The sequence below is a fragment of the Callorhinus ursinus genome, unplaced genomic scaffold, assembly GCF_003265705.2.
Source record: "Callorhinus ursinus isolate GAN/ISIS: 27379988/994484 unplaced genomic scaffold, GSC_fseal_2.0 scaffold2, whole genome shotgun sequence".
Lineage (NCBI taxonomy): Eukaryota > Metazoa > Chordata > Mammalia > Carnivora > Otariidae > Callorhinus > Callorhinus ursinus.
The window spans coordinates 101,438,284-101,454,728 of NW_027397064.1; the positions used below are offsets into that span (position 1 = coordinate 101,438,284).

Genomic DNA, 16,445 nt, shown 5'->3' on the forward strand with positions numbered 1-16,445 from the left:
TTTTAGCATACATATCTGCTTTACAAACTCATGGCTTCGGGGCACTATTAAACCAACCTCTACTCATATGTGGCAATTTTGATAAAATCAAAATTTGGGAAGTTGACCCCTGATAAATTCTGTTACCTACAAGTACCATTCCCCCAAAGGAACAACTTTGCTCGTGTTTTTTAAAGATAAAGCTAAAAGAAAGTTAGCACTCTTTTACTCTGACCTACACATATTTTTTTTCCACTGTGTAAAAAAGCCAATCATTTAAAATTCAGAGTTCTTAGATAAATATATAGCAATACCAAATGTTTTATGTCCCGGTAAAACTGAACTAAAATCTAAGTTCCTTTTCCTGAAGAGCAGACAAGGCTACATGGTACTTTTTATTTTGTAATCTTAAAAACCACCAATGGGTAAGCACAGACTTTCCCATGAGTGCCAGAACCAATGACATAAATGCTTCCTTCTAAATCCCCCCAAATTATGCAAAGATAACCTGGAAATAAACTTTTGTCCACAAGAGGAGCTTCTGTTGGTTCTTCACAAAAAGATATTTTTTGACTAGTTGTAAATGTGAAAAATGCTACTTAATGGATATGATAAAGAAACTCCCAAAGGAGGTAAAAGTATTTTCTCCATTCCTACCCTAATTAAGTGGCCAGAATTCAAATGCACTGTCTGAATTTTGACTTTAGAGCATCCAACTATAGATTCCCAGTCATATCTTTGTCTCCTACTGATGAAAGCATCTGTCTCTTCTGGTCTCAGGAACTAGACAGGAAAGTACTTCACAGGCTTACTATTATTAACAAATTTTAAAAAGGCCCATAAGGATTCCAAAAATTCAATTTTAGTGTATGTGCTGCTGAAGCGAGCACAGGATTCCAAAAATTCAGACAGGAAACTCAGGACGTGATATTTACTATTTACTGCAAGTCATGATGTTTCCACGCCTTTTCCTAAGAACCGCGTGCGGCTTTTCTGAGCACCGCTAGGTTTCAACTGCTTCACAGCCAGGGTATCCCAGATGCGCTGGAGTCTGTGGTCCCCCTGCACTGTGTCCTTTCCCTCTCGTGGGCACTCGAGGCCTGAAGGTCTGATGTCCCGCCCCTGACAGCCTGCACAGCCCTGGGATGCAGAGAACAAGGCTCCCCGGCTCCCCTCAACTAAGGCTGTCTTCCACTGGATTCTGAACCCTGTACAACGAAGGGCCCCCATCTCATTATCCCACCTTCCCTACTGGAAGAACCAGAAAGAGATGCCTCATCCTTAGTCTCTGACACAATAACTGAGTAGGCAATCTTCTGAACTTGCTCTGTACCAGTAAGAAGAAAACTGATAAAAAGAAAGAAAGGTGAAAAATTCCTAGTGCTGGGAGACCAGCAGGCTGATTTCAAGTCTGTCACACAGGCGTATGAAATAAGAGCATCTAGGAAAAAATACAATCTCCCTTGGAACGTCTTCCCATTCCATCTACATTCCAGAATTCCGTGCTCCACTCCTCTTCCATCTAGGCTGAAGAAATGATGTAGGATCGTTTCTTTGGAAAGGAGAAATGTACAATTACTCGTTACGGGCTAAAAAATGCATAAAGTCACACCCAGCCCCAAGAGTCTGCTACTCTCACGGAGGTCCTCATCATGACATAGGCTTCTTGTCCATTTTTCATTTGGGCAACTTTTCACTTCTCACACTCGTCCACCCCGGAGAACCACCCATGGGGCTTACTGAAGATTCAGATTCCATTGCTCCTTCCAAACTGAATCAGGATTTTCGGAGGGAAGGACCCAGGACTCTGCTCCTTTAGCAAGCTGCAGGTAATTCTTATGATGAGGTTCAGTTTGAAGAACAGGGACCCTGGGATTATGCTCATCTTTTAAAAAAAAACTCCATTCCTAATTTTTCCTTTATGAGTCCCTGAGGAACTAGTATATTGATTAAAAGTACTGTGAACTGCACATATAAAGATAGAACCAGTCCACTTTGCAGGCTAGCCTTTTAGAGTAGCTAAGTAATGTACGCAAGTAAACTAGCAGCTCTTAGTTGTTAAATCATTAGGCTGAGGGTTGGTGGGTCTAAGCCACTAAAGCAGATGAGGTTCCTCTAAATTTCAATTATTTGAGGCATTATCCTGCTTTCCAGCCAGACTGTGCAAAGGGATGGTCTCGTCTAGCATGTGCTAATCAAAGACCTGTACAGAGTGAAATGGTTAGGTCTAAAAGTCAAAAGACAATGCAAACTCAGGAGGAACTACTGGAGAATGGCATAAAAAGAAACCAAAGTGGATCTGGAGGCGTGTTTTCTTTCACCATGCTAGATCTTGTGTGTAGCACCAAACACGGCACATAGAAGGCATTTAAATACACGGCTGGCGAGCGGAAGAATGAGGGTTGATGAATGAATGGGGTATGTGTCAGTGATACAAATAAAAATGACATCGTATAATTCAGTAGCATCTTTAGGGAAAAGTGTTGTTTAAAATTTCTATAAATTACCTGGTAGAAAACCGTTACCAGCCTTTCACCTAAATAAATGACACTGAATTTATTTTCAAAACAGGAAAGGCAAATCCTGAGAGGCCCACAGAAGCACAAAAGTAAAGAGAAAGAAAAGAGGAGGGAATGAGAGCTACGAAGAGGGTGCTTCGGGCGTAATAAAATCTGAGACGAGCAGCCCACAGGATGGCAGTACACAACGTCTTGGCAATGCTCCTCCCCGGGGGTGGGCCCGGGGGCTGGAAACCACGTACAGCACACGTGAGGGACAAATTCACCAAAACCACGACAGAACACAGAAGGAGAGGAGAACTCAGGTCAAGGGAAGGCAAAGAGCCAGGGAAACAGAATGAAGAAGGGGGGGGGGAACGTGCAACGTGTCATGCGGGGACCTCGGAGAGGACGAGTGGGCACCAGGCAACACTCAGTGAGCACAGAGGACGGGTGAAGGCGAGACACACCTCAGTCACAGAAACAAACTGCTTACCCTCCGCTTTAGTGGAAGTACCATCTTTAAGCAAATTAAAAAACAAGGGAAGGGATAACAGGGAACAGTTAGTAACAGTAAAAAAATTAAAAAGCAGAATGTTATTAGCTACTAAAAAAGCAAAAGTACAATTTAAAATAAAACTGAAAAAGAAGTTCAACAGCAAAGCAGATTCTGAAGCGAGTAAGTGCGCCTTGTGTTAAAATCGGCTTAGTATTATGTCGCTTTTGGCTTTTGGAAAACAAAACGAAACATGGCAAACCCAGGGTAGTGCCTCGGTCGATAGTATTGATTTTCTGTTTGAGCCAACCCTCATCCTCTTCAGAGTTTCTTTTTCTTAGAACCAAGTACCAGCAGCGTAAGGGGGAAAAACCAAAAACTAAAGTACTGAAGAGTCACCCAAAGGACAGAGGCGAGTAGGAAGCTGACAGAAGCTGGCTCTAGCAATGGCGCCTATCCCAACCACATGGTGAGCAGCAGAGGCTGTTCAGCGGGGTACCTGCGTCAAGGCCTATGGACTCCGTATCTTCCCTCACGTGTCTGGACTCTAGAAGTTCGGAAAAGGATCGTCAGCTTTAATGCTACACTTCTGCACAGATGTAACGTGCCAACCTAAGTAGTAATCATAACAATTTCTCAGTAGGATTATGTTAAATTTCCAAGGGTTTTTGTTGTTTTGTGGTTTAGGACATGAGGCAAGTAGGGACAGATGATCTCTCGGGAGAGAATGGAATATTCCAGTCCTGTTATCTGAAGAGCTAATGAGGGGCTGAAAATTTATCCTCGGTGCTTTAAGAGGTCAATTCTGTATCATCAGACCAAAAGACCTGGGTGCTTTTACGGGCACCAAGGGAATTCTACATGGTCCCTATTAAAATATCCCAAATATGCACAGAAAAACAAAGACTACTGAGTACTCTAAAAGATGAGTTTTACTCAAATTTTCAAGCAATGAAACAAATACTGATGACAAACACTCAAGGCAGATAAAATGTATTGAAACACGAGTACATACTTAAAAACTGACCTAAAATGAACAGAGCTACTCCACCCTGGGAGAGAACCATCCTGACTTCCCCCTTCCTCGATGACTACATACCAACCGAACATCATAAACACTCTGATGTGATGCCACAGTACTAAAATGGTAGAAAGGGAGAGCACTTAGGGGGTTCCTTCCCTATCAAAAGGTACCTATGTCTGAGGTAGTTCCCTAGAGAAACAAGACTGACTTAACTGACTTAACGTTCCAGAACACACACCTCTCATGTTGTAATGCTCCTAGCACAATCTGTTTTTTCACCTTACGTGATAACAGATTACGAAGGACTTTTATATCCTTTCATTTATCCCCTACTTGTGTCTGAGCTGGGTGACTACTACCACAACTAATTAGTTGGAGAAACCAGCTTCAGAGACTGCGTGGCCCGTTCAAGCTCACCAAGCTCATCAGTGGCAGCCCAGTAATCTTCTCTTGCTGCTCTCTCACTGGGCTTCCATGCTCAGAACACTTTTAGAACATTAGTTTCAGAAATGACTTTGGAATTGGTTTGTAAACCACATAAGTAATTCAGTCTCAATGTTCCATGAAGCTTAAATTGTATGTATTCAATTTCCAAAATCCAAAATAAAACCAATCTGGCGAAGTCTCAAGATTTTGGCTTGAACGACTTGGCTCAAACAAAAATAAAATGTAATCAATTATCAGCCTTACATATGGGTGTTCAGTTGTCTGCTGAAAAACTGACCTACCATTCTGTCAGATATGAATTCTTTTAAAAATAATTTTTTAATCCTTTGGCTATTGCTAGAGTAAGTACACTTTCCTCCCAAGGCGACACATGGAAGACCAACACCGTTCTGTGGAATATGGTTATGTTGGCTAGTAAATCCACCCCATTTCTCTAGAGATGCCCCTTGTTGTGGCCCCTGCGTCCCGCACCTCTGCCACCCGTCATTCTCAAATTGGGAAACACCTAACTACGACAGTCTTTGGGGATTCCCTCACAAAACCCTCCGACTCTGCCCCCCACCGATGTCACGAGGGGGAAAAAAAGCCAGCTCTGGCAATAGGGGAGGTGGCGTAGGTGCTGGCTGGGCTGCCACGGAAGGGGGGAGTGAAGCTGAAGGATGTGTTCAGTGTGACACGCCATGTGAGCACCCAGGTACTTACTCGTCACTAAAAGGGATCATGCTCCAGAGAAAGGGAACACAACAAAGGCTGGCTGAGAACCAGCAGTAAGTGCACAGAGCTACTTATACTTAAATATCAGCCCTAAAGCAGTGAGAATTTCCTCAATGATCGTGTTTTATAATTTGCTAAATAAATTTGAGCAGGGCTAACTGTAATCTCAAGCAGCAGAACTGGGGGGAAAGGAGGTGGGGTCTGGTTACCTAAGGATGCATATGACCCGGGAGGCAAGGCTGCTGCTGAGCTGAAAGGCGTAGCTCCCGAGGCCGAAGACACCTTGGACTTGGCACTGGCTGCTGCATTCACGTCAATATCGCTTCGAGACCGCTGGAGCGACCCGGTCGTTGACACGGATTTGGTGCTAACTGTAGAAGCTTGAGTGGTAAAGAAGGACACATCAGTAGGGACTACACTAGAATTGTAAATACACATCATTAAAACTTGTTTTGATTTTCTTATCAAGATTTCTTTAAAAAAAAAAAAAAAAAAGTAGGCTCCACGCCCAGCATGGAGCCCAATGCGAGCCTTAAACTCACATCCCTGAGGGGCGCCTGGGTAGCTCAGATGGTTAAGCAACTGCCTTCGGCTCAGGTCATGATCCCAGAGTCCTGGGATCGAGTCCCACATCGGGCTCCCTGTTCAGCAGGGAGTCTGCTTCTCCCTCTGACACTCTTCCCTCTCATGCTCTCTCTCTCAAATAAATAAATAAAATCTTAAAAAAAAAAAAAAAAACAAAACTCACATCCCTGAGATCCAGACCTGAGTTGAGATCAAGAGTCGGGACGCTTAACCGACTGAGCCAACCAGGTGCCCCTTCCCAGCAAGTTTTAACAAAGGCTGGAGTGCGTGAGCAATGACGTGCTGTTTTTCCTGGTCACTGGAGACAGTTCAGCCAACACAATGCTGAGGGAAATCAAGTGACCATGACCATATACACCCATTCCATTTCTTTTCTTGTAATCAAAGACTATAAACCCCAAAGAAACAGCCCCTCTTTCTGGTTAATGTGAGGAGTGAGGTAATGAAAAAGCGCACACATCTGGCCAGTTTCTGCACGATGTGGCCTAAAAGCAGGCACCCCGACTCCAATGCCCTCCTGCTCTCGGGGAACATTCTACTCTCCCACCTCTAACAGCCACTGCACTGCTGCTGCGGGGGCGGCTCCAAGCATCACCAGCTATCCTCACTCTTGTCCAGTGACCGGAGCAAGGGAGCGGCACTATTCAAGTGGAAAGGTCCCAGGACTCCCCTTCTGCATGTGTTCCTCACTGCCCTTGGCTGCCGGCGCAGTGGAGCTCTGCTGGGCATAGCTGGAGCACCGAGCAGCAGGCTCTGCAAACCCGAGGGGCACCTGAAAGCAGGTGGCTGGCTTCTGGCGGCAGAACAGCCCCTGGGAGCAGCACCGGAAACAGAGGCCTCCCCGAGGGGGCCTTCACTATGGCCGTCGGTCTTACCTCTAGAGGTGGTGCTTCCAGTAGGACTTCTTTTGGCAGAGAGCGGCCGGCTGAAAATAAACGTACACGCATGTTCATTATTACCAAATGTGCATTTCATCTGCGTTCACCCAAGTACTGTCTACAACAGGAAACTAGGATAATGAAGGAATCATTTCAGAGTTTTTCGAATTAACTGGGACCACAATCTTATAAATCCCCGATTTCAGACAAAGCTGCAGCATTCTATTTTGGACTATCTTCCAAACATTCAGAGAGAAGTCATAACTCAAAACAGAAGTTAGAAATCCAGAGTGAGGATGATAATACATTTATTCCCAGATTCCTAACACCCTTCCCCTTTCCAGACTTGTCTTCAAGTTAACCCTCATATTCTCCTAGAAGACCCTGTGAATGATTCACTTATTTCACTCCAACACCGTATTCTAGGGCGGCCATATAAACTTCACTAGACACTACTTAGGGCAAAGACCAAGGCCACCTTTTCCTAACCATTCCCCAAGAATCTTACCTAGCAGCAGAACCCATCTGAAGAGGGGACTAGAAGAGGCATATACACATTAAAAAAAAACCACAGCTGGAATTTGTGTCATGTAGCAAATCTTTTAACATAAAATCTCCCACGAATGAAAAGCACGGCTGAAGTGCTTACTTCAGACTCTCCTGAGAACTCGAGGATGAGCGGTCAGACTGGGGCAGAGACACGATGCTGTCGGAGTTCTTCAGGTGGGACTGCAGGGCCTTCTGGTAGGAGGACTCGAGGGTGTGATACAAGTGCTCTGCTTCTCTGCTGAAGTGACTGTGAAAACCCCAGTAGCACCTAGAGGAGACACGCAGCTTGCCGTAGTCAGGATCGCACGGGGCTCCTGCCGAGCTCTGTGGCCCCCCCACGCAACACAGTCAAGGACTGCGATCCGTGGTGCTCCGCCACTAGGAGCAGCACTGGCTGAGGAAGACAGGGCGGACGAAGGAGGCCTGCGGTGGATCTGGGCCAGCTTACTGGCTCTTCTGACACTGGGCAAGCTCCCGGACTTCTCTGCATCACAGTCTCACTTATAAAATGGAAACTAAAGGGCCTAACTTGTGAGACTGGGGAGGCTTCGGGACGACGGAGCTAAAACGTCTAGAACTAGACTGAGAACACGGAGGGGGCTCATCCATGGCGGCTTTTATAAAAGCGACTGGACACCTGTCGACCTGAAGTCTTTCCAGTTGCCTCAGATAACAAGTACGAGAGGCACAAAGATGTGCTGAGCTACTTGAACTCTGCATTGCAGCACGACCAAAGAACGGGGGAGGGGGAAGACACATAAAAGGGTAAAAACAGCGTTAAGTACATGACTAACAACTCCAATCCTAAGAGTTGTGAGCAACTATTAACCACGTCACTTATTTTGGCAGGAACTACCCGAGCTGAGACTGTGATAACTACTTCAGTGTGTCGATGAGGTTCTCTGACCTCAGAAACTGGGGGGCGGAATTTAACGGAGAGAGTGGTCCGAGAACGACAGGGACTTTGTCAGGAGGTAGCAGGGCAGCGAAGTCAGACAGTAATATTCCAGGTGAGTGAGGAGAGGCTACCTGTGGTCCAGGAGAAGAGCTGGTCATTATGAAAGCACAGAGGCACCACCCCAGGTGCAACATTCACAGCACTCATCTACACATGGCCCGAGACGCCTAAGTCTCAGCATCTGACTCTTGGCTTTGACAGTCACAACGACAAAATCATCCCTGGGAAGGCACCGAATGCATGGTCACAGTCACATGACTGGAGCATGACCCACCTCATGGCAAAAGTGCCTCGCACGTGGGATGGCAACTGCAAGTCACCCCTGTGGTAATCCCCAGCATCACACCTCAACCCACCTGCCCCTCACCACGTTCACACCTTCCCAAGCAGCCACCTGAAGGTTTCAAAGATACCGTCACAGGGGAAGGACCTCTGGGACCATGATTTTTCACAGGAAACCAAAAGGTCCCTCTGGGTTATGACCTGGCTCCTAACAGAGCCTAATGAGTAAGAAAATACACTGAGTGTGCATACAAATGCTTTTCTGATTCACGTAGTCATTTGTCATAAATTTAAAAATGAGCATGCTGTTGTGTACCTCAGTTCTGTTTATATTCAAGTACTATCAATCAATCAGTCTTTCAGGCCTGGGCACCTGAACAACCTTCTAAACAAAAAGTTAGAGAAATATTGTGACATGGCCTTTTGAGGTCGTATTTCAAAGTCACAATTAACAAAACATGTTCATGTAACTTAATGAGTTTTGAATAAGGCAATCTAAACACCACCCTGAAATTTAAAAACAGTGAATTAAAAACAAGTGGTGTACAATAAACACTTACTTTCTGGCTTCTATCCTTGCTTCGGAATCCGCATCATGTATTCCCTTCTTTATTGTTTCGGCTAATACTGATATATGTCTAGACATCAAGAAGAGAAAGCAGTAACAATCATTAACATGTGGTTTTATGCGGGTGAAAACTGGTGTGAGAACTTCAAATCGACACATGGAACCTAGAGCCTCTGTGCCCAGTGAGTCAACCAACATGCAGCTGAGAAATCAGAGCTCCCTTCCCCGTTGCTCTCCTAACTTCTACCTCTGTCCCGGGGCACCCCCACCCTCCATCAGCTACCCCCACCTAAGTACCCCAAGTTTTTAAAATAACGGCTGATTCTTCTTACTTCATACTTATTTAGCTCAACCTTTGAGGAACCCAATGAACAAGGCTACAAGTTTCTACCTTTCCATGGCCAGCAGTAGTTTCTATGGAAATTACGAGGTAATAATCATCAGAATACTGGCTCACATTTCTGTAATTAAACACAATGTTTTTTTTCAAGTTCCACTATGCAACATGAACAAATTTATAAAATCATGTCACAATTTTATAAATAGGTGTTCTCTTTAGCTTATGTTCTGCCCTGAGAGGAAGTTATTAAAATGTCTCTTTGAATGTTTGACAGATTTTTAAGAAAAGAAAGAAGGCTGCAATGAGTTAGTCTCACAGAACAAAGAGTAGTTACCAATCTTATAGCCTGTTCAGAGTCTTTGCCTTATTCCTTCATTTAGTAACTGTTTAGCAAGTACCCACCAAGTGGCGAATGTTGAGCGAGGAGGCGAATGAATAAATACTGAGTTCTTCACACGGGACTGTTCTACTCACATGTCCTCACATTAAATCCCCCATTCCATTTTCCACCTCTAAATTCCAAAACTGTCACCAAAGAGAGGATACAATACCCAAGAGATGAAAGAATGCACGACTATCTTCTAGATTCGAGGTATTTGCAGATGAAATTTTACCCCAGGAGGCATGGCTTTGTTTCCTCTCTGCCCCTTGCAGTATGGAAAGGGACTCCCAGAAGTACTTCATTAAAATGCCCCTAATAAAATGATGAGTATGCTGTAAAGTTCCTCACAATATGTAACATTAAAAACTGGGTGGCACATCATCATCTATCTCTCCAAATTTAACTCACCAAGAATAACAGGCACCTCAAATTCAAAGGAACTGAAAATGGCAAAGAATGAATCTTGAAATTAAGAGACATCCTTCTTCAAGAATCCTGCCATAATTCTACCTTTTATCATGATGATGTGAAACATACCAACACCAACCTGAATAAAGAGAAAATTGCTGACTTTCCCATTCAGGGGGATCAAAAAGAACTGTGAGATGAGAGAAATTCCTCTACGGATCTAAGAGTTACACCAGGCCTGCCAAGAGCAGCTTGGAATATTTTCCTGGTTGAAGGGACAGGAATGTCAGACACCAGGGTGAGAGTCAATAAGGAGTTAACTGTGGCTGACTTCCAGGAAAATGGCAGAGTAGGAGGACCCTAAACTCACCTCCTCCCACAGATACAACTAGGTATCACCCACATCATTGTAAATACCCCAGAAAACTACCTGAAGATTAGCAGACCAGACTGCACAGCTAAGTGTAGAGAAGAGGCCACACCGAAGAAGGTGGCAGGGAGGGCACAGACTTTCTGTAAGAGGGAGAGACACTGGGGACACACAGAGGGGAGAGGACCAAACCCTCAAACCAAGCATCCCAGGCACGGGAACCTGTGCGAAAACCAGAGGGGCATACTTTTGTGAATTCTTATGATCAGTGGGGCTTAACACCGAAACTTTAAAAATCAGTAGGAGGGAAATAGGAAACTGAGTCCCCACCCTTAAAGAGCACAACAAACAGCCCCTCGGAGATACAGCAATAGAAGCAGCAGTTTGAAAAACACGTGGGGTATACACAAGGGAGATTGCTTTACTGACGTGAGAGCATGAACCAGAGGGGAAGGGATCCCGGGGAGACTTCACCAGGAACAAAGGAGCTGGGGGGCACCGTTTCCCTGCCCCACCCCAGGGGTTACATAAACACAAACCAGCCAGGCCTTGGTTCCAGGTTTCCCCCTCCACAGTGGACCCACGCAACACTTGCTAACACTGTCTGCGCTGTGGCAACATTCTCCTGGGGTCCCCCCCCCCAATATATCCTTGGCCACAACCCATCCAAAGCAGTGCCACAAGCTTGGCAGGGTACAAGCAGCCCCGACAGGGATGGGTTGGCACCTCGGCAAAGTGACTCCTGCTCTGAGGAGGGGGAAGATAACCGCACACACCAGTCAGACTGTGGCCCCAGCAGTGGGCTGGAGTCAGACAGATGCTCTAACTGTAGGCACCACCCACCAATAAAAGCTTCTCAGAAGACAACAGAAGGAAAGTGCCCAGCAGTATGCTACTACTGCATCTCGGACAAATGCCCAGTGTGAACGTGACTCAAGCCCAAGCCAACCCCAGACTGGCCCACGAACAACACAGGGATCCAATGCTGCCCACAATAGGCAGAGCCACGGCAGAGGACTGGACTGAAAGAAAAAGCGCCTCAGCCACAACATCAGGATACATGCAACACACATGGAGACATCCCTGCAGTTCCAGTTTGGGTGAACAGGGGACACTGCCCTGCAGGGCACTACAGGACCTCTTCTTCATAAGGCAGGAGACAGAGCTGACTTTCCTAACACATAGAAATAGACACAGAGTTAGACAAAGTGAGAAAAAGAGCTACATTTCCCCAGTGTAAGAACAGGACAAAACCAGAGCAAGAGACCAAAGGAAAATGGAGATAAGTAATATGCCTGATAGAGAATTTAAAGTAATGATCAAAGCTACTCACTGGACTTGAAAAAAGAGTGGAGGACCCCAGTGAAAACCTTAACAAAGAGATAGAAAACATAAAAAAGAACCAATCAGAGATGAAGAACTTAATAACTGAAATTAAAAATACAATAGATGGAATAAACAGACTAGAGAAAGCAGAAGAACGGATCAGCAACTGGAGGACAGAATAATGGGAAGCAATCAAGCTGAATGGGAGAGAGGGAAAAAAATAATAAAAAATGAAAACAGACTTAGGGAACTCAGTGACACCATCAAGCATAGTAACACTTGCATTATATGGAATCCCAGGGGAGAAGAGAAAGAAAGGGGGGCAGAAAATTTATTTGAAGAACTAATAGCTGAAAACTTCCCAAATCTGGGGAAGAAAACAGAAATCCAGATCCTGGAGGCCCTGAGAGCTCCCAACAAAAACAACACAAAGAGATCCACACCAAGACACAGTAATTAAAATAGCAAAACGTAGTGATAAAGGGAATTTTAAAAGCAGCAAGAGAAAAAAACAGTTATATACAAGGGAATCTCCTTAAGGCTATAAGCTGATTTTTCAGAAGAAACTTTATGAACCAGAAGGGAGTGGCATGATGTATTCAAAGTGCTAGGGAAAAGAAAACAAAAACAAAAAACAAAACAAAACAAAAAACCCTTCAGCCAAGAATACTCGGTCTCTCCTCTTCCAAATGACAGCCTTGCTGGATAAAGTCTTCCAGACAAATGAAAGTTAAAGAAATTCATAACCCCTAAATCAGCCCTACAAGAAATGTTAAAGTGGGCTCATCAAGTGGAAAGGAAAGACCATAAGCAGGAGTAAGAAAAGTAGGAAGCATAAAAGCAGTAAAATTAAGTATAGCTATAAAAATCAGTCAAGCGAGTCACAAAATAAAAGAGTAAGTATGACACCATATACCTAAAACATGGAAAGAGAGGAGTAAAGAATGGGTTCAAACTGAAGCAACTATCAACTTTAGACTGCTATATGCATAAAATGTATAAATTAAAAACTAGTAAAACCATAAATTAAACACCAGTAATACATATACAAAAAAAAAAAAAAAGAGGCAGAGAGAGAAAGGAAGCCGAGTATACCGCTAAAGAAAGCAAACCATGAGAGAAGAGAGCAGGAACAGAAAGGAACAGAGAAGAACTACATAAACAGTTGTAAAGAAGTAACAAAATGGCAATAAGTACCTATCAATAACTACTTTGAATGTAAATGGACTAAAACCTCCAATCCAAAGACACAGGGTAACAGAACAGATAAAACGCAAGACTCATTTATATGCTGCCTACGAGAGACTCATTTCAGATCTAAAGACACACACATACTGATAGTGAAGGGACAGAATAGCATCTACTACGAAAACGGAAGTGAAAAGAAAGCCGGAACAGCAACACTTATAACAGACAAAACAGACTTTAAAACAGTATACAATCTGGGGTGACTGGGTGGCTCAGTCAGTTAAACATGTGACTCTTGGTTTCAGCTCAGGTCATGACCTCAGGGTTGTGGGATTAAGCCCCAGGTCAGACACTGTACTGAGCTTGGAGCCTGCTTGAGATTCTCCCTCTCTCTCTGCACTCCCCCACTCGCACCCTCTCTTTCTAAATAAATAATCTTGGGGTGCCTGGGTGGCTGAGTCATTAAGCATCTGCCTTCAGCTCAGGTCATGATCCCAGGGTCCTGGGATCGAGGCCCACATCAGGCTCCCTGCTTGGCGGGGAGCCTGCTTCTCCCTCTCCCACTCCCTCTGCTTGTGTTCCCTCTCTCACTGTGTGTCTCTCTGTCAAATAAATGAATAAAATCTTAAAAAAATAAATAAAAAATAATCTTTCCAAAAAAAAAAAAAAGGCAGTATACAATCATAAAGGGACCAATCCAACAAGAAGATGTAACAATTGTAAATGTTTATGCACCCAACATGGGAGCATTCCAATACATAAAAGAGCTAATAAGAAACAAAATAAGGGAAGTAATTGATAGTAATACAATAATAAGGGACTTTAACAACCCATTTACATCACTGGATAGATCATCCAAAGACAAAACCAACAAGGAAACAGTGGCTTTTAATGACACATTGGACCAGATGGATCTAACAGATATATTCAGAACATTCCATTCTAAAACAGCAGAATACACTTTTCAAGTACACACAGAACATTCTCCAGAATATACCACATATTAGGCCACAAAACGAGTCTCAATGAATTGAAAACGATCAAACTCATACTATGACTATGCATCTTTTCCAACCATAACATTATTAAACCAGAAATCAACCACAAGAAAAACCGGGAAACACCACAAATAAATGGAAGCTATATAACATGCTCCTAAACAATGAGTGGGTCAACCACAAAATCAAAGAGGAAATAAAAAAAAAATACATGGAGACAAATGAAAATGAAAACACAACAGTCCAGAATCTTTGGGATGCAGTAAAAGCTGTTCTAAGAGAGAAGTTTGTAGAATATAGGTCTACCTCAAGAAGCAAGAAAAATCGAAAATAAACAACCTAACAAAACCCAAAACTAGTTCTAGTTGAAGGCAGGAAATAATAAAAATTAGAAAAGAAATAAAATAGAAATGAAAAAACAGATCAATGAAACTAGGAGCTAGTTCTTTGAAAAGATCAACAAAACTCATCAATATTTAGCTTATCAATGTAAAACGAAAGAAGACTCAAACAAAATCAGAAACAAAAGAAGAAAAATAATAACACCACAGAAATACAAAGGATTATAAGATTATGAAAAATTATATGCCAACAAACTGGACAACCTAGAAGTAGATAAATTCCTAGAAACCTGTAACTCCCTAAAATTGAAGCTGGAAGAATTAGAAAATCTGAACAGACTGATTACCAGCAAAAAAATTGAACTGGTAATCCAAAAACTCCCAACAAACAAAAGTCCAGGACCAGATGGCTTCACAGGTGAATTCTACCGACTCGTCAAAAAAGAGTTAATAACTATTCTTCTCAAACAATTCCAAAATACAGAAGAGGAAAGAAAGTTTCCAAAACTCATTCAATGAGACCAGCATTACCCCTATACCAAAATCAGATAAAGACTACAAAAAAAGAGGGGTGCCAGGGTGGTACAGTCAGTTAAGCATCTGACTCTTGATTTTAGCTCAGGTCACGATCTCATAGTGGTGAGATCGAGCCCGGCGTCTGGCTCCAAGCTCAGCATGGAGTCTGCATGGGATTCTCTCTCTCCCTCTGCCCCTCCCCCCAGTTCATGCACTCTCTCTCTCAAAATAAATATTTTTCTAAAAAAAAAAAAAAAAAAAAGACTACAAAAAAAAAGAACTAGAGGCCAGTACCCTGATGACACATATGCAAAAATCCTCAACAAAATACTAGCAAATCAAATCAACAATACGTTAAAAACATCATTCATGGGCGCCTGGGTGGCTCAGTTGGTTAGGCGACTGCCTTCAGCTCAGGTCATGATCCTGGAGTCCCGGGATCGAGTCCCACATCGGGCTCCCTGCTCAGCGGGGAGTCTGCTTCTCCCTCTGACCCTCTTCCCTCTCGTGCTCTGTAGCTCTCATTCTCTCTCTCTCAAATAAATAAATAAAATCTTAAAAAAAAATAAAAAAAATAAAAACATCATTCACCACCATCAAGCAGGATTCCTAGGATGCAAGGGTGGTTCAATATTCACAAATCAATTAATGTGATACATCAAATTAACAAGAGAAAGAATAAAAACCATGCAGTCATTTCAGTAGATGCAGAAAAAAGCAGTTGACAAAGTACAACATCCAGTCATGATAAAGAAACCCTCAACAAGGTAGGTTTAGGGGGAACATACCTCAACATAGTAAAGGCCATATATGAAAAATCCACTGCTAGCATCATCCTCAATGGTGAAAAACTGAGAGCTTTTTCCCGAAGATCAGGAACAAGACAAAGATGTCTACTCTCACCACTTTTATGCAACACAGTACTGGAAGTCCTAGCCACAGCAATCAGACAGGAAAAAGGAATAGAAGGCATCCAAAAGTGTAAGGAAGAAGTAAAACTTCCACTACTTCCAGATGACATGATACTTAAACACAGAAAACTCTGAAGACTCCACCAAAACCTACTAGAATAAATGAAGTCGGTAAGGTCGCAGGATATAAGATTAATATATAGAAATCTATTACATTCCTACAGATTAATAATGAAGCAGCAGAAAGACAAATTAAGAAAATCCCATTTACAACTGCACCAAAAAGAATAAAATATTTAGGAATAAACTTAACTAAGGAGGTAAAAGAGACCTACTCTGAAAACTTATTTAACACTGATGAAAGAAACTGAAAATGACGCTCTCTCTCCCCTCTCCCCCCACCTCCCCTCTCTGTTTCTCTCTCTCTCCCTAAAATAAAAAAAAAAATGGAATAAGGACCTAAATAGGAGACCTGAAACCATAAAAATTCTAGGAGAGGACACAGGCAGTAATTGCTGACATTGGCTATAACAACATATTTCTAGATGTCTCCTGAGGCAGGGGAAACAAAAGCAAAAATCAACTATTGGTACTATATCAAAATAAAAAGCTTCCGCACACAAAGGAAACTGTCAACAAAACTAAAAGACAATCTATTAAATGGGAGATGATATTTGCAAATGACAT

At 43.1% G+C, this 16,445-nt stretch overlaps 1 protein-coding gene across 4 annotated transcripts in view; it reads right to left on the reverse strand.

The window, feature by feature from the left end:
• The window catches only part of CLASP1 (cytoplasmic linker associated protein 1), a 260,116-nt gene that overhangs the window by 92,296 nt on the left and 151,375 nt on the right, over positions 1-16,445 (reverse strand). For 3 of the 4 annotated variants that reach the window (XM_073885224.1, XM_073885214.1, XM_073885207.1), the window contains exons 16-19: positions 8,971-9,048; positions 7,271-7,438; positions 6,619-6,668; positions 5,368-5,538 (exon numbers count right to left, since the gene is read on the reverse strand). In XM_073885224.1, the coding sequence (XP_073741325.1) occupies positions 5,368-5,538; positions 6,619-6,668; positions 7,271-7,438; positions 8,971-9,048 (467 nt within the window). Of the gene's footprint in view, positions 1-3,472; positions 3,521-5,367; positions 5,539-6,618; positions 6,669-7,270; positions 7,439-8,970; positions 9,049-16,445 lie in introns of all 4 variants that reach the window. The other variant, XM_073885231.1, reaches the window with a different exon arrangement.